The sequence below is a fragment of the Hylobates moloch genome, unplaced genomic scaffold (genome assembly GCF_009828535.3).
Source record: "Hylobates moloch isolate HMO894 unplaced genomic scaffold, HMol_V3 SCAFFOLD_23, whole genome shotgun sequence".
In the NCBI taxonomy this organism is placed as follows: Eukaryota; Metazoa; Chordata; class Mammalia; order Primates; family Hylobatidae; genus Hylobates; species Hylobates moloch.
In genome coordinates this window covers 30817015-30844077 of record NW_026652298.1, presented here as the reverse complement: position 1 = coordinate 30844077, position 27063 = coordinate 30817015, and the positions used below count along the sequence as shown (strand labels likewise).

The following is a 27063-nucleotide window of genomic DNA, read 5'->3' as shown; positions in this document are numbered from 1 at the left end:
TCCACGCCAAGGAGCTCTGGCAGCTTCTAGAATCCAGGAGTGAGACCTGGGACAGATCCACCCTGACAGCCTTCACGGAGGAGGGGAAGAAAAACAAAAAACAAAAACCACAACAACAACAAAAAAAACTTGATTTCAGACTCCTGGCCTCCAGAACTGTGAGAATAAATTCCTGTAGTAGAAGCCACAGTTAGCGTACTTTGTTAAGGCAGCTCTGGGAAATGAATACAGGTTTCTGAGGGCATGCATCAGTACTTCTGTAGGAAATTTGGGACGTGGCATGCTTTAACTTACAATTTATACCTTTCTCTATTCTGAATTGTTTTTTTGAGAGACGGGGTCTTACTTTGTCACCCAGGCTGGAGTGCAGTGGCAGAAGCATGGCTCACTGCAGCCTTGAGTTTCTGGGCTCCAGCAATCCTCTTGCCTCAGTCTCCTGAATAGCTGAGACTACAGGCACACCACACTGTGCCTGGTTAACAGTTTTTAATGTTTCATAGAGACCGGGTCTTGCTATGTTGCCCAGGTTTATCTCGAACTCCTAGCCTCAAGTGATCCTCCCAACTTGGCCTCCTAACTTTCTGTAACTACAGGTATAAGCCATCATACCTGGCTTTTTTTTTTTTTTTCTTTTTTTAAGACAGAGTCTCACTCTGTCGCCCAGGCTGGAATGCAGTGGCATGATCTCAGCTCACTGAAACCTCTGCCTCCTGGGTTCAGGTGATTCTTCTGCCTCAGTCTCCCAAGTAGCTCGGATTACAGGCACCCACCACCATGACCGGCTAATTTTTGTATTTTTATAAGAGGTGGGGTTTCACCATTTGGCCAGGCTGGTCTCAAACTCCTGACTTCAGGTGATCTGCCCACTTTGACCTCCCAAAATGCTAAGATTACAGGCATGAGCCACCGCATCCCACCTGAATTCTTAAAAGCATGTTTCTGTGTTATTAATATCCATTTTTAACATCAATGACGGTGGGATTTGAGCCCATTTTTTTCTTGTTTATACATTTCTCAGTAACAGAACTAACACGTGTTAAATGGCAGGTAGAAAGGGAAGATCGCAGAGGTCCTGGCAATAATTAACAGGGCTCTGGGACGGGGGCAGGAAATCCCTGGGGAGGTGGCAGGTGCAGACACAGGTGGGCCAAGGGTGTGGAGCAAACCTTGATGTAGTAGACGTCCCTGTCATCCAGTACCAGCTCCAAGTGACCCCTGTGGGCACTCCCAAGAGCCTCCATCCTTCCTGGGGGTGCAAAACAAGAGTTTAGAGACAAGAGTTCAACATCTGGATCTGGCCCCTCCATCCCCCTGGGAGGACCGCCTGCCTTTTTATTTTCTGAGCCTAAAATGCAGCACCTGTAAAATGGGGCTGGATTTAGTGCTGACCTCAGGAGGTGACAGACAAACCTATGAGCCAGCTTACTGCAGGGGCCCTGTCCTGGGTGTGGCACCGAGCAAGGGGCGCAGTGATCAGGGAGGGACGTTGACATTACCGTCCAGCTCGATTTTCTTCTTGGGATGGAGCAGCTTGAGCCGGAACTTGCTTTGGGGCAAGCTGTAGCTGATGTCCACCCCGACGTCCCTTGGCACTTCCGACCCGGGCGTGCCCATGAAGACGTGGGCTACGGCTTCTTGAGGGAACCAGCTGTCCTTCTGGAAACAACAGAGTCTTCAAGATTGAGAGCCTCCACCTCTACCCTTCAGACACTCGCACTGTTGTCCTCACAATTCCCCAACCAGGAATTTCTCAGGTTTGAAAATCGCCTGCAGAAGTGTAAAGCTCTGCAGAACAGCCCAGGACTATGTCCAGAGGATCGCAATTTATTCAGCAAACGACCAGGGAGAAGCGGCTGCTTCTGCAAGCTCTGCACTTCCTGGCTGTCACCTGAGGGCTCCAGAACATTGCCCTCTGGCACTGCAGCCAAAACTCCCAGCACCCTAGCCCAAAGGGGAACTCACTCTGCAAGTACCTCGTGCTCTGGGGCTCACTGAGGGACCAGGCTGACGCTGCAACTTCACCTGAAATTGCACACCTCTCAGCATCTTCCCCCGGCCTTTCCTAATTTCTCCACTCTTTCTGGGTCCCCTGGAGCCTTTTCTTAACAAATTACTTGTACTCCAGTCCAAGGCTCGGGTCTCTTTTTGGGAAAGTGCAGCCTCAGCCACAAGCCCTGTTCTGAAATCCCACGTCACCATACATTTGTTCAACACCAACAGGGATGCGTGCTGCTGCGTGGAAGATGACTGAGCATGAGGTACGCAGTCCCCGACTGCGTGGAGCCTACGTTCTAGAGAGGAGGCACAGGACCACCAGACGGAAGAACGGTAAGACGGCAAAGTCAATGGTTTAGGGGCCCTGACCGGGATGCTGGTCTAGACAGGGAGGCCCAGGAAGGCTGCCTCTGAGGGGTCCCACTGAAGGACACTTGAAAGGAGCTAGGGAAGGAGTTAGGTGGATATCCCGGGGAAGAGTGTTCCTGGCAGGGGAAACACCCAGTGCAAAGGCCCTGGGGCGGGCATGTGCGTGGCCTTGAAAAGGGGGCCAGTGTGTCTTCGGGGCAGCGAGTCTGGAGGAGAGTCAGGGAAGGAGGCCAGCAGGGGTGGGACTGCCAAGGGCCTGTGGGTCATGACGTCTGGCTCCTACTCTAAGGGTAACAGGTGCCATGGCGGGGCAGTCTACGCAGAGGAGGGACAAGATCCAGCTAGGATTTCAGAGGGCCCATCTGGCTGCTGGTGAAGATGGTAAGGAGACCAGAGTGGGAGGTGGAGGATCAGACAGGAGGCCGCCAAGTGCCTCCTCTGGACCAGGTGCTGATGACACAGGGGTAAGTAAAACAAACCCTTGTCAGGCGCGGTGGCTCACACCTGCAATCCCAGCACTTTGGGAGGCCGAGGCGGGTGGATCACCTGAGGTCAGAAGTTTGAGACCAGCATGACCAACATGGAGAAATCCCGTCTCTATTAAAATATAGAAAAAATCAGCTGGGCGTGGTGGTGCATCCCTACAATCCCAGCTACTAGGGAGGCTAAGGCAGGATAATCGCTTGAACCTGGGAGGCGGAGGTTGTAGTGAGCCAAGATCATACCATTGTACCCCAGCCTGGGCAACAAGAGTCTCTGTCTCCAAAAAAAAAAAAAAAACCCTCAATCTGCTCCCAGAAGCTGAGTCAGCAGTGGAGAAGACAGACATTAATCAACTAGCTTCACTAAGAAACAGAAATGATCAAAAGGGAAGAAATGTGGTTGTCTTAAGGCAAGTCACAAAAGAATATGATGTGCTCTGAGGTAACCTAGGCAGGCTTCCCTGAGGAAGTGACCCTTAAACTGAGATCTGAAGACTGATTTAGAGTTAATGCATCATACAGCCCTAGATGGAGAATCAGTATGTGCAAAGGTCCAGAAGAAAGCTACAGGAAGACCAGCACAGCCCAACAGCCCCAGAGAGGAGCCCCACGTCCTTTAGGGTGAGCCCAGTGCTGACCTAAGGAGACCCACAACATGGCTGAGAAACACGGGGCTGTTGTCTAGGGCCCACCTGGGGCTGCAGGGTATAGGCAGCTTCCAGCAGGTACTGTCGGAGCCCTGGGTCCCGCTTCTGCAGCGTCACGGCCGCGAACACAGGCAATGAGAGCAGGTAGGGCTGGCCAGGCACCGGCCAGGTCACTCCAGTGCACAGCCGCCAGCCCCAGGTGTAGGACACTGCAGAGAGAGGTAAGCAGGCAGCACTGGTCAGTGGAGACTCAGGGGGCTCTGGGCATGGGTGCCCGCAGCTGCCACACCAGCAAAGAAAGCTCTTCTCTAATTTCTTCTGAGGAAAGGCATCATGTAGACAGGAATCCTGTGAGACAGTGCTGTGCAGACCAGGGTTTCTCTACCTCAGCACTACTGACATTTGGGGTCAGATCATTTTGTTTGGGGGCTGTGCTGTGCATTATGGGATGTTTCGCTGCATCCTGGATCCCCATCCACTAGATGTCAGTAACCCCTACCAACAATCACATATTTCTGCACGTATTACCAAATGTCTCCTGGGGGGTCAAAACTGCCCCAGCTGAGAACCCCTGGTAGACTTTTTTTTTTTTTTTTTTTCCCAGACAGAGTCTCGCTCTGTCACCCAGGCTGGAGTACAGTGGCACAATCTCGGCTCCCTGCAACCTCTGCCTCCCAGGTTCAAGTGATTCTCTTGCCTCAGCCTCCCGAGTAGCTGGGATTACAGGCGCGTGTCACCATGCCTGGCTAATTTTTGTATTTTTAGTAAAGATGGGGTTTTACCATATTGGCCAGGCTGGTCTTGAACTCCTGACCTCAGGTGATCTGCCTGCCTCAGCCTCCCAAAGCACTGGGATTACAGGTGTGAGCTACCGTGCCCAGCCCCTGGTAGACTTTTTAAAAAGGGTGTCAGGCAACACTGTAGAACACAGGCTCTGGAGCAAGAAAGCCTGGTTCAAATTCTAGCTCAGCCACTTCCCAGCTGTGTGACCTTGGACAAATTACTTAACCTCTCTGGGCCTCAATGTTTCTTTTTCATTATTATTATCATTACTACTCCCGTGACTCACTATAAGGGCTTCAGTGTTTCTCATCTTAAACTGCTAATGATAATCCTGCTTCATGGCGTAGCTGTGAGGGTTAACAGGTCAATAATGTTGAGAACAGCAGTAACTCTTATCCTGATTATAAAAATATATTTGTTGGCTGGATGTGGTTGCTCACACCTGTAATCCCAGAACTTTGGGAGGCCAAGGCGGGCGGATCACCTGAGGTCAAGAGTATGAGACCAGCCTGGCCAACATAGTAAAAGCCTGTCTCTACTAAAAACAAAAAAATTAGCCAAGCGTGGTGGCAGGCGCCTGTAATCTCAACGACTCAGCAGAATCACTTAAACCCAGGAAGGAGAGGTTGCAGAGAGCCGACACTGCACCACTGCACTCCAGCCTGGGTGACAGAGGGACACTCTGTCTCAAAATAAATAAATAAATAAATAAAAATAAAAAATAAAAATGTACTTGTTGCAGGAAATTAGAAAAAAAGTTAGAAAGCTAAGATTTCTAAAAAATTTTTCTGTATTATATATGTTATACTTTCATAAGTTTATTTACAATTCTAAATGCAACTGAAATGCAAAAAAGCAAAATTATCAAGAAGCAAAATTTGTATATCTTCATTAAATAGAGCCCTCCCCAACCTTAATTCCAAAAAAAAAAAAAATTTCAAGATCTGCTATTATTTGGCACATTTATTTCCTGTCTTTTTACCCAGTTGAGATCATATTCAGTGTTGCTGGCTTACACTTGGTATTATGATTAAAGAAGTTTCTCATCAAAACAGCTTACTCATAATGGAGTTTAAAAGTTTGAGAAGCCAAAGCAGGTGGATCACCTGAGGTCAGGAGTTCAAGACCAGCCTGGCCAATGTGGTGAAACCCTGTCTCTACTAAAAATACAAAAATTGGCAGGGCGTGGTGGCAGGCGCCTGCAGCTCCAGATACTTGGGAGGCTGAGGCAGAAGAATTGCTTGAACCCAGGAGACAGAGGTTGCAGTGAGCCGAGACTGTACCATTGCACTCCAGCCTGGGAGACGAGAGTGAAACTCTCTCAAAAAAAAAAAAAAAAGTTATGCGATACGTCAATAACTTACCAACCCAGGAGCCAGCAAACATTCTTTGTAAAGGGCCAGATTGTTTGTTTGTTGAGTTAGTTACCTAGATAGCTAGCTAGAGACAGAATCCTCCTTGGTCACCCCGGCTTGAGGGCAGTGGCATGAACACAGCTCACTGTTGCCTCAACCTCCTGGGCTCAAGTGATCTTCCTGTCAGCCTTCCAAGTAGCTGGGACCACTGGTGCATGCCACCATGCCCGGCTAATTTGTTAATTTCTATTTTTATAGAGACAAGGTCTCACTATGTTACCCAGGCTAGTCTTGAACTCCTGGACTCAAAGAATCCTCTCACCTCGGCCTCCCGAAGTGTGGGGATTACAGGCGTGAGCTATCCACTGGTCAGACAGCCAATATTTTATGCTTTGCGGTCATACAGTCTAGCTTGCAACTACTCAGCTCTGCTGTTGTGGGACACAGTGACTACAGGTGATATGCAAATGAAGGGAGTGTGCTGTGTTCCCATACAACTTTATTTCTGGACACTGAAATTTCCATTTCATGAAGTTTTCATGGTATGAGATATTCTTCTTTTGACTCTTTCTAGCCACTTAATATAACAACCTACCCTTAGCTCACTGGCCTTTATAATTAGCCATTTTGCCTACTCTGGAATATTTGAGTTGTTCCTATTTTTTGTTCTAAATAATGATGCAACAAACATCTTTGTGCACAGAGCATTTTTAAGTGATTTTGGTACGCTTTTATAGGGTAGAATTCTAGAAGCATTATCATTGACTGAAGTGGTTGGTACAGGAAAATAAAGCCGGGTGCAGTGGCTCATGCCTGTAATCCCAGTACTTTGAGAAGCCAAGGCAGGTGGATCACTTGAGCCCAGGAGTTCGAGACCAGCCTAGATAACATGGTGAAACCCTGTCTCTACAAAATACAAAAAAAAAAAAATTAGCTGGGCAGGGTGGCAAGTGCCTGTAGTCCCAGCTACTCAGGAGGCTGAGATGGGAGGATCACTCGAGCCTGGGGAGATGGAGGCTGCAGTGAGCCATGATTGCACCACTGCACTCCGGTCTGGGCAACAGAGACCGTGTCTCCATAATAATAATAATAATAAAAGTACAATATCGGGATCCCAATTCGCTATGCCAAAAGGAAAAAATTAAGCTGGAAGCTGAGTCATGAAAAAGAAGCTGCCTTCTCTCTTATTCCTAAGCAGGTAGCTACAGACAAAAGGTTAAATATTTGTACAGCTATTCTATATTCACCTTATCTTATGTAAAGTGTTGATTTATTGAGGAAGTATGAATATGTAAGTGACTATTCCCTTCCCTGCTCCTTTTCCCTTGCAGCTTGTAGATTCAGTCATGTGACCATACCCTCCCCTCTTTCCCCTCCAGCCCGCTTTTCCCCTTTAAACAAAGGGAGGGAGAGCATTAGGACAAATACCTAATGCATGCGGGGCTTAGAACCTAGAAGACAGGTTGATGGGTGCAGCAAACCACCATGGCACATGTATACCTATGTAACAAACCTGCATGTTCCGCACATGTATCCCAGAACTTAAAATAAAATAAAAATGATAAATAAGTAAATAAATATTGAAGCTTTCAAAACCATCTTTGGAAAAAGGCATAGACCACAGATTGTTCTGTGGATTTGTGTTCCTTTATTTCCAAGCATGTCCTTAAACTGGGCAAAGTAAACGTCTAAATTGATTGAAACCTGTCTCAGATACTTTTTGGTTTGCAGAATATGAATACTTTTAGGGCAGGAGAGCAACTCTGGGATCTGGAGATGGCACTTTTCCCTTCAACCCCAGGATGCCCACCTCGGTACGATGGCATGGAGGCCTTGCTGCCTACCTTCCTCACCAGTACAGGACTGGACCTCAGAAGGGCCAGGGACATGTCTGAGACTCCTCACGCCATCCCTGGTGATGAGGTACAGCTGAGAGCTGGGTGGGGAAAGAGGACAGTGTCAGATGCGTCATTTTCATTCATTCATTAGACAAGTAACACCTCGAGCTGCCACGGCTTGGCACAAGGGCAAATTCTACTCTGAGCAGGGCCAGCCTTTGGGCAGTGCACATGCTGGTGGGGTGATACTCCATGGGCACAGGGACAGATGTTGAGGATCACAGAGAGTGACAAGTGCTGTGAGAAACCCACATGGAGGACAGCATGGCACAGGGCTGTCTCGGGGATAGAGCAGGGCCTCCCCTAGCTGGGATAAGGAGAGTTCTCTGCAGAGGTAACATCTGAGCAGAAATCCAAAGGATGAGAAGGAGCTTTTGTTCCAGACAGAGGACACAGCAGGTGTAAAGGCCCTGGGGAAGGAACAAGTTGGCTGCTTTAGGAGCATGGAAAGAAGGCTGGTGGGAGTGGGTCAGGATGGAGGGGGACAGTGAGTGAGGGGCAGGGAACAGGGGCAGGTGTGAGGAGGGAGGACAGAGGTGGGCAGAGCCCCCATGGGGCAGGACAAGGGAAAGAACGCGGGTAGGTGGGGCAGCCTGGACTCTCACTGCCTCTAAAATTGCCCCTCTCCAAGAGTCACCTCCCTAGGGGTCACAGACAAGCATGCCCCAGAGGGACTCCAGCAAAGAGCTGAGGAGTCTGAAAGTTCTCCAGCTCTCACCTCTCAGCTGCCCACGGTCCTTGTCAGACATACCCACCCTTCACAGTCAACATACATGCTCATGGACACACACACACTCCCACAACACACTCCTCACTGACACACTCACAGACACACCATCATACACACAGCAGCTCACACACACTCTCATATGTCTGATCATGGGTACTCAGACAGGCTCATGGGTACACATACTGACACACATGCATGCTAATGTCACATCCACACCCATGCACATCCCCTTGAGCACACGCAGACATGTGGTCACACACTCACATGCATGTATGCACGCACACACCACACACCTGCTCACCTGCACCCCTGTGCTCATGGTTCCCTTCCTGCCGACACTGGGCACCCACCTGAAGCTGAGCAGCTCCACAGCCTCCTCAGGCGTGTTCAGATGCACCTTAAGGTCCTGGCCCTTCTGCACCTGGATCCCGCCATCCAGGCTGGCGACGCCACGGACACTGGTCACCCACCTCAGCCCAGCCTGCCCCAGGGCACCCGCTGTGCCCATCTGAGCCGAGATGTGGAGCAGGGCACTGAGGGACAGGCATGTACCAGCTGCATCCCGAGGGCTCTGGGGCCACAGACCCCACCTGCCACCCCCAGCGGCCCCCTGCAGTCCTGAGCCACAGCAGCCCCTCCACCACCGCCACCACTGCCACCCACAGGCTGTACATGTACCAAGCACTTTCCAGTCCTCACCTGCACTAATTCCTCTTACAGATGGGGAAACTGAGGCTCAGAGAGGTGAAAGCACCTGCCTGGGTTCCATGACTGGGACAAAGCATGCAGCTGGGACACGTGAACCCCGGGTGTCTAAATCCCAGCCCAGGCTCTTCACGCCAGAGAGCACCCAGTCTAGGGCATCCACATTCCCCATGTCAAACCGAAGGCCCAACTACAGCTCAGCTGAGGGGCTGGGGACAGATGCTCAGCAGCACCATGACAGGTTCCAGAATCGGACCAAATATTGCACACATTCTGCTCTGGCGCCATGTGGCCCCAGGCTGTCAGTGTCCTCACACTGAACCTTGGTTTCCTCATCTGTCAGTGGGAATAAGCAGCACCAGCCTTGGTTGGTCGGGAGGGGGTCGCATGAGTTTAGTGAGCTCAAGGCTAGCTCCTCTCCTCCCTTCTGGGTGGGGTGGATGGAAGGGCATAGGGTTGTGGCCAACCAGCTCGCACTGCGATGTGACCTTGAATACGTGACCAGGCCTCTGTGAGCCTCAGTCTTCCCACCTGTAAAGTGGATCTAACCACCCAGCACCTCCGCACACAATCTCTTGGCACAGGTGTTCTGTAGATAGAATAGGGATCCTCTCCTGCCCATATGGATGTCACCCAGGCCACTGCAGCCCTCTGTAGGGATGGGATCCCACCACCTAACCCGTGCCAGCTCCCAGGAGCTAGATACCTGGGCTTGACATAACCATTCACAGAGAAATCCGAGCACTGCTGGAAGTCAGCGCTTCCTCGGACCCGGATGCTGATGGCAGCCGAGGCGTTTAGGGTCAGCCGGGCAGGAAGGCCAGACACCGTGGGAAAGACCAGCTCCTCTATGGCCAGGCTCAGCCTCCGGTTCATCTGCACCTCCTGCCCCTGCAGCCAAGAAACCATAAGCGGGGGTTGGGTGCTGTGGCTCACGCCTGTAATCACAGCACTTTGGGAGGCCGAGGTGGGTGAATCACTTGAGCCCAAGAGTTCGAGACCAGCCTGGCCAATGTGGGGAAACCCTGTCACGACTAAAGATATAAAAATTAGCTGGAGTGGTGGCGCATGACTGTAATCCCAGCTACTCGGGAGGCTGAAGCAGGAGAGTTCCTTGAACCTGGGAGGCAGAAGTTGCAGTGAGCCGAGATCGAGCCACTGCACTCCAGCCTGGGCAACAGAGCAAGACTCCATCTCAAAAAAAAGAAACAAACCATAAGGGGACACGTGGCCACCCCGCTATGGGCCAGGCACCCTCTGGGTACTGAGCACAAGAGATTTCATTTGTCCTCAGAGGGCACGTGATCCCAGTTTCCAAATGAGGAAACTGAAGCCACAAAGATAAATCTCCCACCAAGTCCCGGTAACTAGAAAGGGATAGAGCTAGGTTTGAACCCAGCAAGTTTGCTTATGAGAAAAGGTCGGGGTCAGGTTCAGTCAGGTGGGGAGGAGCGTGGATCCTAACTAAGGTTCCAGGCAGTTAGTATGCACCGGGCAAGCTGCGAGCACCCTGCTGCATTTTCACCATGTTAGTTCCTTTAATACAATTGCTCTATGAATGAATATTTTGGTTTTTTGAGACAGTGTCTCACTCTGTCGCCCAGGCTGGAGTACAGTGGTGCAGTCTTGGCTCGCTGCAACCTCTGCCTCCCAAGTTCAAGCAATTCTCCTGCCTCTGTCTCCCGAGGAGCTGGGACTACAGACGCCCGCCACCATGCCTGGCTAAGTTTTGTGTTTTCAGTAGAGACAGAGTTTCGCCATGTTGGCCAGGCTGGTCTCGAACTCCTGATCTCAGGTGATCCACCCCCTCCAACCTCCCAAAGTGCTGGGATTACAGGCGTGAGCCACTTCACCCAGCCAGATATTTTGTTATTTTTTATTTATTATCCCCATTTCACAGATGCAGAAACTAAGGCCATGGTAAGTGAATCAATAGCTTAGAGGAGATAAACGACAGAGCTGGGATTTGACCTTGGGCAGCCTGGCTCCAAATTTCATGCCCTTAAGTGCTTTGCCAAAGTGTCACAGGGCAGATGGCATGGGTAGGGGCAGGCAGGAGCTACCTTCATGAGCTTGATGGCGAGCTCGGCCAGGTTCAGGGACCAGTGGTTCATGTGACTCCCCGTGGCCCCGCAGTTCACAAAGCTCAGCTCCTGCCCCAGCACCTTCATGCTCAGCTCGCATCGCAGAGCCTGCCGGGCCCCACGCCTCCGGGTCACCTGGGGGAGGGCCCAGACAGGTCACAGAGAACAGAGTTAGGGTTAGCAGACTGATATGGATTGGCTGTGTCCCCACCCAAATCTCATCTTGTAGCTCCCATAATTCCCACATGCCGTGGGCCGGACCCTATGGGAGATGACTGAATCATGGGGGCGGTCCTTCCCGTGCTGTTCGCGTGATAGTGAATGGCGCTCGGGAGATCGTATGGTTTTAAAAATGGGAGTTTCTCTGCACAAGCTCTTTCTTTGCCTGCTGTCATCCATGTAATACGTGACTTCCTCTCCTTGCCTTCCACCATGATTTTGAGGCCTCCCCAGCCACTTGGAACTGTAAATCTATTAAATTTCTTTCTTTTGTAAAATGCTCTGGTATGTCTTTATCAGTAGCATGAAAATGAACTAATACACAGGGCAAAGTGCCTATATTTTGGGAGGGGGAAGAGGTGGCTGAAGAGAAAGGTCAAGAACTTGTGGGGTCCAGATGAGGCTTGCAAAATTCCTAGAGCATGAACCAAATCCCAACCCCAGATATGTTTTCTCTGACTTGCACAGTAGTGCCCAATGCTGAGAGAGAGTGTGTATGTTTTCATGAAGGTTTTATTTTAGGATAATTTTAGATTAACAGAAAAGTTGAAAACTGGCTTGGAATGGGAGCTCATGCCTCTAGTCCCAGCACGTGGGAGGCCGAGAAAAGAGAACTGCTTGAGGCCAGGAGTTTAAGACCAGCCTGGACAGCATATCGAGACCCTATCTCTACAAAATTAAAAAAATTTTTTTAAAAAGCCAGATATGGTGGCACCCGCCTGTACTTCCAGCTACTTGGGAAGCTGAGGTGGGAGGATCACTTGAGCCCAGGAGTTCAAGGCTGCAGCGAGCTATCATCATTTCACTATACTCCAGCCTGGACAACAGACAGAGCAAGACCCTATCTCTGAAAAAACAAGGAAAAAAAAAAAACGGAAAATTTGCAAAGACACTACAGCGAGTTCCCATGTATCCTTACCTGATTTCCCCATTGTTAACATCTTACATCACCAGGATGCATGGTGCAAACTAACAAACCAACATTGGTATGTTTCCATCAACTAAACTCCAGAGTTCATTTACATTTCACTAGTTTTTCCATTAATGTCCTCTTTCAGTCCTGAGATCCAACCCAGCAAACCCCACTGCATCTCATTGCCGTATCTCCCTGGTCTCTGGTTCACAGCAGTTTTTCAGTCTTTGATTGTTTTTCATGCCACGTACGTTTTTTACAAAGTGAATTTGGAAATTGGGAGATTTTATACAAAACCCAGCTCTCCAGCTTCTCTATAAAGAGAAACATTGGGCTGCCCACCCTCCCCACAACAAGGGGCAACAAGGAACCAGAGCTGAGCAGTGGCTGCCACTTTAGCTGTGCCATGGGCTTCCTCTGTCCGCCACAGTCCCCACCACTCCCTACTGCCTCTCCAACACTGAGGCCAAGTATCTGCTGCCATTCATCACCGCACTCATGCACAGTGTTTCTCGGGATGTGAGTCTCTAGGAAAAGCGAGAAAATAACGGACAAAGGCGACTGTGCATTCTAAGAAAAACTGTTTATATCTAGCTGACCTCCCTCTTTCAAGTCTCTTGCTGCCCCCAGCTCTAGTACAAGATGCTTTTAAGAGCAAGGATTATTGCCCTGCTCATCCTGGTGTTCCCAAGCCCCAGGTTTACACTTGGTGGTTAGGAAACATGTGACCAAGTGAACCAATGCCCCAACCATCCACCTTGGTCACTGTCAGATGTACATGGCAATGACATTTTATAGGAGCAAAATGTTGTCAATAATCTAAGACTCCATCAATGGGAAATGGTTATGTAAACCATGGTCCCTACCCATAGGATGAATATTAAAATACCTGCAAATGGTGAGCTTCTAATAAGAAAATACTCAAGTGATTATAAGAAGAGAAAAAGACTAACCAATTTCACCCTAAGACTAAGCAATTTCACTCCTAGGTGTACGCCCGACAGGTACGAATACACACGTTCCCTAAGAAGGCAGGCCCAAGAGTCTTCATAGCACTGTATGTAACAGCCAGCAACTGATGGATACAGAAATTGTTGTTTCTTCACACAATGGAATACTATGCAGCTATGAAAAGGAACAAATTATAAGTACACACCACAGGATAGAGAAATCTCACCAATTTTAAACCAAAGTCAGACACAAAAAGAAGTACAAGAGCAGCACTATTCAGTCACAAAAAGGCAGAAACAGCCCAAATGTCCATCAGTGAATGAATGGATAAACACACGTGGTACATCCATACAGTGAAATATGACTTGACCTTAGATAGGAATGGAGTACTGACCTACGCTACAATGTGGGTGAACTTCCAAAACACTAGGCTAAGAGGAAGAAGCCAGACACAAAGGTCACATATTATATGGTTCTATTTACATGAAATATCCAAAAGAGGTAAATCCATAGAGACAGGAAGCAAATTGGTGGCTGTCGGAGGCTAGGAGGAGGGGCTGCTGGGAAGTGACTCTTTCATGGGTGCAGTGTCTCTTCTGGGGGTGATAAAAGTCTTCTGGAACCAGACAGAAGTGGTGGTGGCACAACCTGGTGAATGTACTAAATACCATGGAATTGTTCACTTTTTTTTTTTTTTTTTGAGACAAAGTCTCACTCTTGCCGCCCAAGCTGGAGTGCAATGGCGTGATCTTGGTTCACTGCAACCTCTGCCTCTTGGGTTCAGGCGATTCTCCTGCCACAGTCTCTTGAGTAGGTGGGATTTTAAGCACCTGCCACCACACCTGGCTAATTTTTGTACTTTTTGTAGAGACGGGGTTTCACCATGTCGGCCAGGCTGGTCTCGAACACGTCATCTCAGGCAATCCACCCACCTCAGCCTCCCAAAGTGCTGGGATTGCAGGCATGAGCCACGGCGCCCAGTCCTATTCGATTTTTCATTTTTATTTTTTTGAGACGGAGTCTCGCTCTGTCACCCAGGCTGGAGTGCAGTGGCGCTATCTTGGCTCTCAACAACCTCCGCCTCCCAGGTTTAGGTGATTCTCCTGCCTCAGCCTCCAGAATATCTGAGATTACAGGCGCACACCACCATGCCCAGCAAATTTTTTGTGTCTTTAGTAGAGACAGGCTATCACTATGCTGACCCGGCTGGTCTCGAACTCTTGAGCTCAGTTATCCACCCACCTCGGCCTCCCAAAGTGCTGAGATTACAGACAGGAGCCACCATGCCCGGCCAATTGCTCACTTTAAAATGGTTATTTTTACATATGAGAATTTCATTTCTTAAAAAAAAAGAAGAGTATACGGTGAATGATTCCATTTATACAAAGTTTACAAAAGGAACTGGATGTGACTTCTACTGCCAACCAAATTGGAGTAATGAAGACTGGGTTCAACCTCCCACGTGGAGCAGCTGGTAACCCAGATGACACAGGCTCAGCAATGGTTCCCAAGACACAGACATGAGGCAACCCAAGACGATGAACCCCAAGAGATTTAAACAAGCAAGATGAGCCCAGCTTCCTGCCTGGAGACAGTGTCCAGGCTCTGGTGCAACGAGGGGGAATGGAGGCTGAGCCGGGGGACTCTCTGAACTGAGGAGCTGGGGGTATGGGGAGACCCTGGCAGCTGCATTTTGCAGGGCAGGGTACCAGAGAGGAGAGGGCTGAACAGAGAGCGTGCTCGGAGGTCTGCAGAAGGTCCTATGAGAATCTCTGTAACATCCCACCAGGCAAAAATTTCTGAGCTGTAACAGTCAAAGCTCTATCAGCCAAAGAAATTAATAAACTTCATGAAAATTAAGACTTCCTGCTATTTTTTGGAAGACACCATTGAGATAACAAAAAGACACACCACAGACTGAGAGAAAAAATTTCTGAGTTACATATCTGATGAAGAACTTGTTTCTGGTCAGGCGTGGTGGGTCACACCTGTAATCCCAGCACTTTGGGAGGCTGAGGCGGGAAGATCACTTGAGGTCAGGACTTCAAGATCAGCCTGGGCAACACAGTAAGACCCCATCTCAACAAAAAAAGAAAAAAACTTAGGTGTGGCAGTACTGCCTATAGTCCCAGCTACTCGGGAGGCTGAGGCAGGAAGATCACTTGAGCCCAGCAGGTCAAGGTTGCAGTGAGCTATGATCACACCACTGCCCTCCAGCCTGGATGACAGAACCAGACCTCAACTCAAAAAAAAAAAAGAAAAGAAAAAAATCAACAACTTATTTCTGGAATATAGAAAGAATTCTCAAAACTCAGTAATAAGAAAACAAGCCAACAAAATAAGATGAGCAGAAGATTTGAACGTACATTTCACCAAAGAAGACGTACAATAGCAAATGAGCACGTGAAAAGATTATCAATGTCATCAGTCATTAGAGAAATGCAAATTAAAGCCACAAGATACCACAACGCATTACTGGAATGGTTAAAATTAAAAAGTCTAACCATATCAAGTGTTAGTGAGGATATGGAGAAACTGGAACTCTCACACACTGCTGGCGGGAATGCAAAAATGGTACAGCCACTTGGGAGAATGGTTTAGCAGCTTTAGAAAAATTTAAACATATACCTACCATATGATCCAACCACACCTACTAATTATCGAAGAGAAACAAAAGCACATGCCTAAAGACTTGTACACAAATATTCATAGGAGCTTTCTTTTTAATAGCCAAACCCTGGAAACAACTCAAACGTCGATCAACAGGTGAATGGAGAAACAAACTCTGGTATATCTATACTATGGAATACCATTTAGCAATAAAATGAAAGAAACTATGTTATAACCTATAGCATGGGTGAGCCTCAGAATAATTATGCTGAATAAAAGAAGCCAAACAAAAAAGACTACATGCTTTTTTTAAAAAGGACATGTTGGTAAGCGTGGTGGCTCACACTTGTAATCCCAGCAGTTTGGGAGGCCAAGGCAGGAGGATTACTTGAGCCGAGGAGGTTGACACCAGCCTGGGCAACATAATGAGACCCTGTCTGTACAACATTCAAAAAAAAAATAAAACTAGATAGGCATGATGGCATATGCCTATAGTCCCATCTACTCTGGAAGCTGAGGTGAAAGGATTGCTGGAGCCTGGGGGGCAAAGGTTGCAATGAGCCAACAGCACGCCACTGCACTCCCACTTGAGTGACAGAGTGAGACTGTCTCCAAACAAACAAACAAACAAAAAAGACATGCTGTGTGACCTAATTTACATAATATTCTAGAAAATGCAAACAAATCTATGGTGACAGAAAGCCTCTCACTAGTTTCTGGGGACAGAGGAGAAGTAAGAGGAAGGGATTTTTTTTTTTTTTGGAGACGGAGTCTCACTCTGTCTCCCAGGCTAGAGAGCAGTGGTGCTATCTCGGCTCATTGCAAGCTCCGCCTCCCAGGTTCACGCCATTCTCCTGCCTCAACCTCCTGAGCAGCTGGGACTACAGGCACCCACCACCACGCCTGGCTAATTTTTTGTATTTTTAGTAGAGACGAGGTTTCACCATTTAAGCCAGGATGGTCTCGATCTCCTGACCTTGTGATCCGCCTGCCTCGGCCTCCCAAAGTGCTGGGATTACAGGCGTGAGCCACCGCGCCCGGCCGGAGGAAGAGATTATTAGGGATCTGGAAGAGACTTTTGGGGGTGATGGTTATGTTCATAAACTTTATCATGGTGATGATCTCATGAGTGTGTACATGGGTCAGAATGTATCAAATTGTACACCTTAACCATGTACTAGTGTTCACCGTGTGTCAATTAGACCTCAACAAAGCTCCTTTTTAAAAAGTAGAACAAATTGATGCTGCCAGAAGTCAGAAGAGTGGTTACCCCTGGTTTAGGATGAGTATTAACAAGAACAGGAGGACAAAAGGGAGGCTGGGAGCTGGAGATGGTCTGGGTGCTGGTGACATGGGTGTGTTGAGGTGGTGGACAGGCAGGCTGTACACTTACAACTTATGGACTTTTCCATGTGTAGGATCTATTTCAAGAAACAGTTTTTCCAAATAAAGCCAGCTACCAGTTGACTACTCAGATTTGAACCAGCCACTTCGGAGGAAGCATGGTCAGAGTTCATAGACACTGAAGTCTCAGGTTCAAAAGCCTGAGCATGAAGCAGGATAGGCCTGCCTGGGGGAGTAGGGTGGGTGTGGCACCTCCCTTACCTTCTGCTGTAGATCTCTCATCCTTCTGTCTCTGTCTCCTGGACACGTGGGGCTGGCTGGCTGTGGTGCAGGCCCTGGTTCTGGCCCTGGGGGCTTTTCTGGCTCGGGCTCTCTCCCGTCTTCCTGACCCCAGAATGGCTTCCTGCCAAACAGCCTGTGAGCAATTTCCTCAGCATTTTCCAGCCGGAGCCCAAGCTGGGAAGGGAAGCCAGGGGCTCAGGGAGTAACAATTCAGTCACAGGGGTGATGGTGAGCTGTTAGGCTGGGGATATGAATGAGGGACCCAGAAGGCTTGAGCAGGGCACTCCCGCTCCCTGGTGCCCACCTGGGCTGAGGTTCAGGGACACAACCTTGGAAAATCCACCACTCTCTCTGTATCTGCTTGGTAGACGCCACATGGCAAGAATTCTTGCCAATTCTTTAAGGCTTGGGTCAAATGTCATCACCTCTGGGAAGCCCTCCCTGAACTCCCATGTCACTCTCTTCCCACCTCCTCTGCCCCACACAGAATATACTCAGATTGGAATGTGTGTCTTCCTCGAAAGATCCAGGATGAGGGCAAGGGCTCGTGTATCAATCACTAGGCACCTGCACGACCTCCCCTGGAGTGGGGGTGGTTCTCAAAATTTGATAGGTGAATAAATGGATCCTTCCTTCTGTCCCTCCCATCTTCCACCTGCCCATACATGCACCCCTCTGTTCACCTATCCTTTTGTCCTTCCCATCCATCCATCCATCTGCCTCTCCACCTTCCATCTTTTCTTTTTTTTGTTCTATCCATCCTTATTCCTATTCATCCATCTGCTCTTCCTTTCTTATGGACCCCTCTCCTTCCATCTATTCTTTCTTCCCTCTTTCCATACAGACATCTCTGATAGCATTTTCAGAGAAGTCACCAGAGACCAGCCCTTGACAATGACTGGTGACTGGATGGATGGGTAATAGATGGGTTTGTGACTCAGAGGATAAACGATGGATGAGTGGGAGAACAGATGAATAGATGGGTAGGTGAGACAGTAGACAGAGAAGGATGGGAAATTCCATGGCTGGATGGACACACAGATGGACAGATGGGAGGGTGGGTATGTCCATGGATGGGTAGGCGGCTGGACAGATGAATAAGTGAATAGATGGATGGGTGGGTGGGTGGTTTGGTAAATGGATTGAATGAACAGATGGATGGATGGAAGGATGGATGGACGGATGGATGGATGGATGGATGATAGGTGGGCAGATGGATGAATGATGGCTGGATAGATGGTGGGTGGGTGGGCGGGTGGATGAATGGATGATGGGTGGGTGGGTGAACGGATGATGGGTGGGTGAATGGATGATGGGTGAGCGGGTGCGTGGGTGGGTGAAAGGATGATGGGTGGGTGAACGGATGATGGGGGCATGGGTGGGTGGGTGAGTGAACGGATGATGGGGGGGTGGGTGGGTGAATGGATGATGGGTGGGTGGGTGGGTGGATGAATGGATGATGGGTGGGTGGGTGGGTGGATGAATGGATGATGGGTGGGTGGATGAATGGATAATGGGTCGGTGGGTGGATGATGAGTGGGTGGGTGGGTGGATGGATGATGGGTGGGTGGGTAGGTGGCTGGATGAATGGATGATGGGTGGGTGGATGAATGGATAATGGGTGAGTGGGTGGGTGGGTGTATGGATGAGATGAATGAGAGGGATGTGGGTGGATGGACAGATGAGCAGGTAAGTGGATAGATGGATGGAGGGATGGAGGCATGTAGGTGAAATGATAGATGTATGGACATATCTACGGGTGGGTGGGTAACTAGATATTGGGGGAAGAGATTGAACAATGGAAGCAAGCGATGGACGGACAGACAGGTCAGTGACTGGGATATTTTTTGGCCCCAAGTCTAGGAGAGGCCCTGCAGAGGCTACAGCAAGGCTCCCCTCTAACCTCCAGAAGGTTGAAGGCACGCCCCATGGTGTGGATGGTCAGGTTGACTGTGGCAGAACGGGGAAGAAAGGAGGCAGGAGAGAAGAGAAGGGTCCTCTCCAGGTTGGCTCCCAGGCTGCCAGACACTAGGAGTAAGAAAAGAACATCAGTACTGTGAGTGTACATTCTGTACACTTACAGAGTGGGGTCTGGCTACTACCACAGGGCCATACCCTCAGACAGGGCCAGACACATGGTGTGTCTTCCCACCCCTCCCTGGCCAGGATGGGAAACAGCCTTAAGCCTTTTCAAGAACAGAGGGAGTCCAGGACAGAGAGTCACACACACCCACTTCTGCTGACAGGCAGAGAGGAGGTGCCCAGAGCACCCAACCCCCAACCCCAGGCTTCCCAGAATGGCTGAGGTAGTTTTGGAGTCTTAGCTTGAAAGAGATTCCCTTTTTAATTTTCTGTTTAATTACAACAAAGAGGCAGTCTCAGTGTGGGGGCTAATCTCTTAACACAGGTAAAAACACTTCTCATAATTCACAGCCCTCAGCAAACCACAGAATCCAGAAGAATTTAATAAAACACTGTTTCGGCCAGGTACAGCGGCTCATGCCTGTAATCTCAGCTTTGGGAGGCCGAGGTAGGCAAATCACTTGAGGCCAGGGGTTTGACACCAGCCTGGCCAGCATGGTGAAACCCCAACTCTACTAATAAAAATACAAAAATTAGCCGGGCATGGTGGTGAGCGCCTGTAGTCCCAGCTATTCGGGAGGCTGAGGCAGAAGAATCACTTGAACCCTGGAGGCAGAGGTTGTGGTGAGATGAGATTGTGCCACTGTACTCCAGCCTGGGCAACAGGGCAAGAGTCCGTGTCAAAAAAAAAAAAAATCAGTGTTTCATTACCCACCGCTGAGCGTACAGTACTTCTTTTTAGGACTACCTTCTCTATACAGAGAGTTAAGTTCATTTTCTATTAATGGCAGTGATAGATAATTTCCTTTTTAACATAAATATAAGGTACAAAGAACCAATTTAGAGAAAACATGTAAGTATTCAGTTGAATGCCATAAAATAACTGATATGACTTCTGTCTTGCCAAAAAAATGCAGCACGTGCTATGGAAATACTGCAAATATATTTTGGAACAAGCAGCATGTAATTTTTTTTTTTTTTTTTTTTTTTGAGACAGAGTCTCACTCTGTCACCCACGCTGGAGTGCAGCGGTGCAATCATGACTCACTGCAGACTCGACCTCGTGGGCTCAAGCAGTCCTCCTGCCTCAGCCTCCCAAAGTGCTGGGATTACAAGTTTGAGCCACCACACCCGACTGGCATGTAAATATTTGACCCCTTCACACAACATCTGATCCATATGCTCTCAAGAGCTGGAGCTCCAGGGTCCCCCAGCCTTTGTGGTCCCAGAGCAGGACAGCGGCTGCCCAGGATGGCCATACCTGATCGGAAGGTGACATCAGAATAGGATGAGTGTTTCCACATTTCTGGGTGGAACTCCTGGCTGAGGATGTCCTCGGGGAGGGTGTCCCGCAGGGCCCGTTTCAGGGGGTCGTGCGTCTCCAGCAGCTGCAGGAGGTGACTCCACACAAAAGAACCCACTGGAATAGAGTCGTGGGCAGCAGGGAGGGGCCGTGAAGAAAGGGCCAGCAGCTGGCGCTGTCCAGAGAAAAGACCCTCCCGCCCCCCATCCCAGTCCTGCAATCCCCACACAGGGGGCTTCTCAGCAGTCGGGCTGCAGAGACCTACGTCCTCTCTCAAGAAACAGCAGCCAACAAGTCATGCCTGAACAGAACTTGGAAATCCAGCCCCTGTATGGAATTCGGACACGCTTCCCAGAAGAGAAGGGAAGGTGTCATGGGCGCAAAAGTCAGACCTGAGTCTGAACCCAGTCCCAAAGCTCAAAAGCTGTGTGACCTTGGGATGGTCCCTCTGCCTCTCTGAGCCTCAGTTTCCTCATCAGTGAAAATGGGAAGTCAGACCTGATTTCAAATCGTCGTTCCACCATGTACCAGTGTGGCCTGAGATGGTCACTCCAACTCTGGGAACCTTAGTTTTCTTATCTGAAAAAGGAACTAACAAAGTGCCCTGCAGGGCTTTTTGGGAAGATCAGTTAAAAGCAGAGCCTGGACCTGAAAAGACTAAGTACGTTTCAGGATCAACAAAAGGTGACGTGTGACCCATGAGTGTCCCTGGAGAAATAAAGATCAAATGAAAGCTTCACGGGACTGAGTCCAACGGGGAATATTAGAGTCCTACAGGGAGCCCCCAACCCTCCCCCTATTGTCCCAGGCTCTTAGAAGATCCAGTCAGGGGCTTCTGGAACAATCTATCACAGAACAGAGCAGAATGTGGGTTTTTAGGGATAAGGTGCCCACTTATTCCCACTGGACAATACATCAGGTGGTACCCTAGGGCCACTGTGGAGGCTGAGCCCCTCAGCTGATACCCTGAGGAGGGGTTTAGCACACATCACACCCCATGCCTGAAACTGCCAGTGCAGGCAGCTCTATCTTCCAATAGTGCCATCTCTTCAGAATGTAATTCAGCAACATCACATCAGACTTTCAAATGCACATACCCTTTACCATGGCAACTTATCTTCTGGGAAATTATCCTAAAGTGAGATTAACTCAAGGGCCAAAGGTAGCTGTGCAGGTAGGTTTGCGGTTGTTGCTTCTAATGGCAAAAGACCAGAAACAGCCTAAAGGCCTATCAGTGGAGACTGGTAAAATGGGTTATAGTACAAACTTCTGGCGGAATACCCACACAGCCACAGATGAGAGTCCATAAGAGCTATAGATGAGAGACAAGCTCCTAGACATGCTAAAGACAAAAAGCAAGGAGCAGGCTGGACCCAGTGGCTCACCCCTGTCATCCCAAGCACTTTGGGAGGCTGAGGTGGACGGATCACCTGAGGTCAGGAGTTCAAGACCAGCCTGGCTCACATGGCAAAACCATCTCTACTAAAAGAATACAGAAATTAGCCAGGCATGGTGGTGCACATCTGTAATCACAGATACTCAAGAGGCTGAGGCAGGGGAATTTCTTGAACCCAGGAGACAGAGGTTGCAGTGAGCCATGACCGCACCATTGCACTCTAGCGTGGGCGACAGAGTGAGACTCTGTCACAAAAAAAAAAAAAAAAGAAAAAGAAAAAAACTGGGTGCAGTGGCTCATGCCTGTAATCCCAGCACTTTAGGAGGCTGAGATGGGCAGATCATGAGGTCAGGAGATTGAGACCATCCTGGCTAATGTGGTGAAACCCGGTCTCTACTAAAAGAATACAAAAAATTAGCCAGGCAAGGTGGTGGGCGCCTGTAGTCCTAGCTATTTGAGAGGCCGAGGAAGGAGAATGACATGAACCCGGGAGGCAGAGCTTGCAGTGAGCCAAGATCGCACCACTGCACTCCAGGCTGGGCGACAGAGCAAGACTCTGCCTCAAAAAACAAAACAAAACAAAAAACAAAACAAAACAGTCAAGCACAACAGCAAGTACAACATGATCCTGGGATGCTATTGTTAAGAGATACATGTGTATGTTTATCTACGTATTGCAAGTTCTGATGTAATACAAAGGAGAACTGTTCACAGCGTGTATCTTCAGGACACAGGAAAATATTGGGGGCAAGAGGAAGGAAGACTAATTTTACATTTGTCCCTTGCCTATGCTTTAAAATTTTGACTATATAGCTACACTGCATTAATAATAATAGCAGTAGTAACAACACTAAAAGCAACAGTCACACATATGGCACTTACTGTGCTTTCTAAATGTCTTTGTGTATTAACTCATTTTATGCTCACAACACTCTATGAAGGAGGTACTAGCATCATCCCTATTTTACAGGTACAGAAATGGAGGCTGACAAAGGTTTACTTACTTGTCTAAAGGCATACAGCAAGGAAGTTGTGAAGCTGGGATTTGAACCTGGGCTCTCAGGCTCCAGGCTCTCACCCCACTGTACATTATGGAAAATTTTTCAACAATCAGTTGAACTTATTATTTTGAATTTACATCTTTGGGTTCAGGTGCCTGTATAAAGGGAACTGTCTCACTCCAGAAGGGATCTGAGATTTACCGATGCCATCCCTCTTCTATCTTAGGTCTCTCTTTAGGATACTGTGTCGTGATCTGGCCAGAGCTAAAAGAGGCCTCACTGATTCCCATCCCATTTTACAGATGAGGAAACTGAGGACCAGAGAGGAGAAACAACTTCTCCAAAGTTATCCAATGACAGAATGGGGACTGGAATTGCCATGTGGCGGAGGGAAGAATACACAGCCCCTTATCTAGACGGTGTAGTGGAGAAACAAGGGAAAAAGAAGACAGGAGGATACCAAAGGGGTGGAGGGGAGAGGATGCTCTCAAACCCCCTGCACTCTTCAGGAGGTGCCCTCCCACCCCCACCCCCTGCCCACACCCCTCCCACAAACACACCCATGGCTCACCCTGGGTGGACAGCTCGCCTGCCTGGGTGCGCCGCACCTGGGCAAACACCTCCTCACTGGGGCATCTCATCAGGGCCAAGTAGGCATTGATACGGATCTCAGCATCCTCCTCTGGGGATTGGTACAGACGGGAGAGCACAGATCGCTGGCTCGGGCAGAAGGAAGGCCATCACCCAAGGCCCACCTACCTCCACCCAGGAATATGATGCCCCTGGCTCCAGCAGGTGGACCTGCTGCCTAGCTCCAGCTGTCCTGATGTCCCCACTGTGGGAGGCTTCCCCGACACACACTCACCTGTGGCGCAGTTGTGGGAGGTAGCAGGGGTTCACTGACTGTGCCTAATTCCCAGTCTACCAGCCCCAGCCTAAAGCCTCATCAATTCCCCCAACAAATGGGCATGGCTACATTCCAATAAAACTGTTTACAAAAACAGCATAGTGTCTCCACACGCAGGAGGTCTTTAAATGTCTTGGCCTTCCTGGGCCCCTTCCTAAGCAAGCCACCTCCCCACATTGTGACTCCCTCAATACCTACTGGCTTCCTCCACAGCCAGCCAGCCACCCACCCATTCACCCATCCACCCACCCACCCGTCCATCCACCCACCCATCCATCTATCCATTCACCCACACATCCATCCACCCACCCACCCACCCATCCCTCCACCCACCCACCCGTCCATCTATCCACCCACCCGTCCGTCCATACACCCACCCGTCCATCTATCTATCCATTCACCCATCCACCCACCCATCATCCATCCACCCACCCACCCATCCATGCAACAAATATTAACTAAGCAGCAACTATGCACCCAGCACTGTGCTAGGTGACAGCCATAAACAAGACCAACCCAGTCCCTGTCCACCTGAATCTGGTATCCTAGTGCAGGGAGACAGTCAATGATATTAGCATGTGAAATATATAAAAAGTTAGGTGGTGGCCAGGCATGCTGGCTCACGCCTGTAATCCCAGCACTTTTGGGAGGCCGAGCCGGGCAGATCACAAGGTCAGGAGATCGAGACCATCCTGGCTAACACGGTGAAGCCCCGTCTCTACTAAAATTACAAAAAAATTAGCTGGGCCTGGTGGCGGGTGCCTGTACTCCCAGCTACTCGGGAGGCTGCGGCAGGAGAATGGCGTGAACCCGGGAGGCAGAGCTTGCAGTGAGCGGAGATGGCGCCACTGCACTCCAGCCTGGGTGACAGAGTGAGACTCCGTCTCAAAAAAAAAAAAAAAAAAAGTTACGTGGTAATAAACCCTATGGAGGGAAAAATGAAATGGGGAAACAGGACCAGAGCCAGGGGGACCTGGGAGGTTCAATTTCAGGTGAAATTGTCAAGGGAGACCTCACAGTGAAAGTGCCTTTTAAGCTAAGGCATACAGGACGTGAAAAAGAAAGGCCTGGGGACATCTGGGGGAAAAGCGTACCAGGAAAGGCGACAGCATGTGCAAAGGGCCTGGGGCAAGAGAGGGTCACAAGTGTTTGAGGAAGAACAGACAGGGCAATGTGCTGTGGAAGAGGGATGGGAGGTGACAGGAGCAAGTGAGGCCCAGAGGTCAGATCCCTCAGGGCTTGTGACTTTGACTCTGAGTAAGAAGGGAGGTACTGGTCCAGGAATTAGAAAATTTTTTCTGTAAAGGGACAGACAACTCTTTTAGACTCTGCAGGCCATGCGGGCTCTTGCAATGACTTGACTCTGCAGGTGGAGCAGAAAAGCAGCCATAGACAGCACATAAGTGAGTGGGCATGGCTGTGTTCCAATAAAACTTTACTGACAAAAACAGACAAAGGGCCAGGAAGTGGCCCATGGCACATAGTCTGCCAAACCCTGCACTAGAGGGGGCACAGACGGCACTGGTAATCATATGGTTGTGTTTTTGATAAATAATCTGCTTCCCACACTACACACAGGCTTAGACCTGGCTACCTGTTCACACTAGTACCCAGCCCACAGTAGGTACTCATTAAATACATGATGAATGGACAATTGAAGAAGTGAATTAGCAAATTGTGGTTCCACACCCACCACCACCCAACCCCAACCCAGTGAAACAGCACACAAGAGCTCACGTCTGCAGAGCAGGGGACCCTCCGGAAGGCCTGGATGGCCCCCAGCCGGATCTCGGGGGCGCCGCTTCTCAGAGATGCACAAGCACTCAGTGTGGGGGTGAGAGCCGTGGCTGCCAAGCCCGCGTTGCCAATCGCCTTCAGCACAAGCTGGAGCTAAATCGAGATGGAGGCAGGACCATGAGGGGCAGAAACGTGGGGTGGGGGGGGGGGCAGTGGTTGGGGGGGGGAGCATTGGGGTCAGTGGGTGGGGTCGTGGGAGTGGCCGTATTTACCCACCTTCTCGGGGTGGGGGCAAATTTCTGTCCCCAGCCACTGCTCCAGACCCCGTGGGCCAGCCCTGGTGCCTTCCTGGGCATCTCAGCCCATTTCCCCTTCCCTTCACCCCATCCCCACAGAGTGGCATTGGATGGGGGCAGGGGCGTGGAGGGGCAGTGCTATAGCAGGGGCAAGGGCCTGGGAGGGGCAGGCAGGAGGGTGGGGGGGATGGGGTGAGGGGGGATGGACTGAAGGGGGAAGGCGGAATGAGGGTTAGGAGGAAGGGGAAAAGGGGGAAAGGGGGAAAGGGGGGAACCCACCCCCACCCTCTCCACCTGGAGCTTGCCTGCTTGGCTTGGGCCCCACTGGGGGCACTGAAGCCGGTACTCAGGACACTGGATGTCCTCACCTTGTCATCATCCGAGGGTTCCTGGATGGTACAGTTGTCACCCAAGGCGTCTCCCAGGATCCTCACTAGGGAGCTAACTCCAGGCAGCTGCCCGCAGGGCCCATCCAGAGAAGCACAGAGGTTGTGCACCAGGGCTGAGATGCCCAGGAAGGCGCCAGGGCTGGCCCGCGGGGTCTGGAACAGTGACTGGGGACAGAAATTGGCCCCCACCCCGAGAAGGTGGGTAAATGCCCTTCACAGGCCTCACCCTGGCCACACGCCGACTCACCTGGGGCACTTCATAATACAGAGCCAAGTTCCCCAGAGTCTGAACAAATTGCTCTGTTCAGGGAACATTTTAAAAGCACCCCAGAGGCTGGACACAGTGGCTCATGCCTATAATCCCAGCACTTTGGGAATCAAGGCAGGTGGATCACCTGAGGTCAGGAGTTCCAGAACAGCCTAGCCAACATGGCAAAATCCCGTCTCTAGTAAAAATACAAAAGTTAGCTGAGCATGGTGGTGCACGCCTGTAATCCCAGCTACTCGGAAGGCTAAGGCACAAGAATCCCTTGAACCTGGGAAGCAGAGGCTGCAGTGAGCTGAGATCGCACCACTGCACTCCAG

The 27063-nt window shown here is 49.8% G+C and overlaps 1 protein-coding gene across 1 annotated transcript in view; it reads right to left on the bottom strand.

Moving 5' to 3' along the window:
- LOC116462743 (uncharacterized) overlaps positions 1-27063 on the bottom strand; it is a 152186-nt gene that overhangs the window by 93172 nt on the left and 31951 nt on the right. Inside the window, exons 11-23 of the mRNA XM_058433936.1 lie at positions 26458-26643; positions 25794-25946; positions 23721-23865; positions 20711-20869; positions 19271-19395; positions 17347-17541; positions 11028-11183; positions 9671-9855; positions 8610-8792; positions 7476-7567; positions 3539-3702; positions 1497-1656; positions 1167-1246 (exon numbers count right to left, since the gene is read on the bottom strand). Coding sequence (XP_058289919.1) covers positions 1167-1246; positions 1497-1656; positions 3539-3702; positions 7476-7567; positions 8610-8792; positions 9671-9855; positions 11028-11183; positions 17347-17541; positions 19271-19395; positions 20711-20869; positions 23721-23865; positions 25794-25946; positions 26458-26643 — 1983 coding nt within the window. The remainder of the gene's footprint in view (positions 1-1166; positions 1247-1496; positions 1657-3538; positions 3703-7475; positions 7568-8609; positions 8793-9670; positions 9856-11027; positions 11184-17346; positions 17542-19270; positions 19396-20710; positions 20870-23720; positions 23866-25793; positions 25947-26457; positions 26644-27063) is intronic.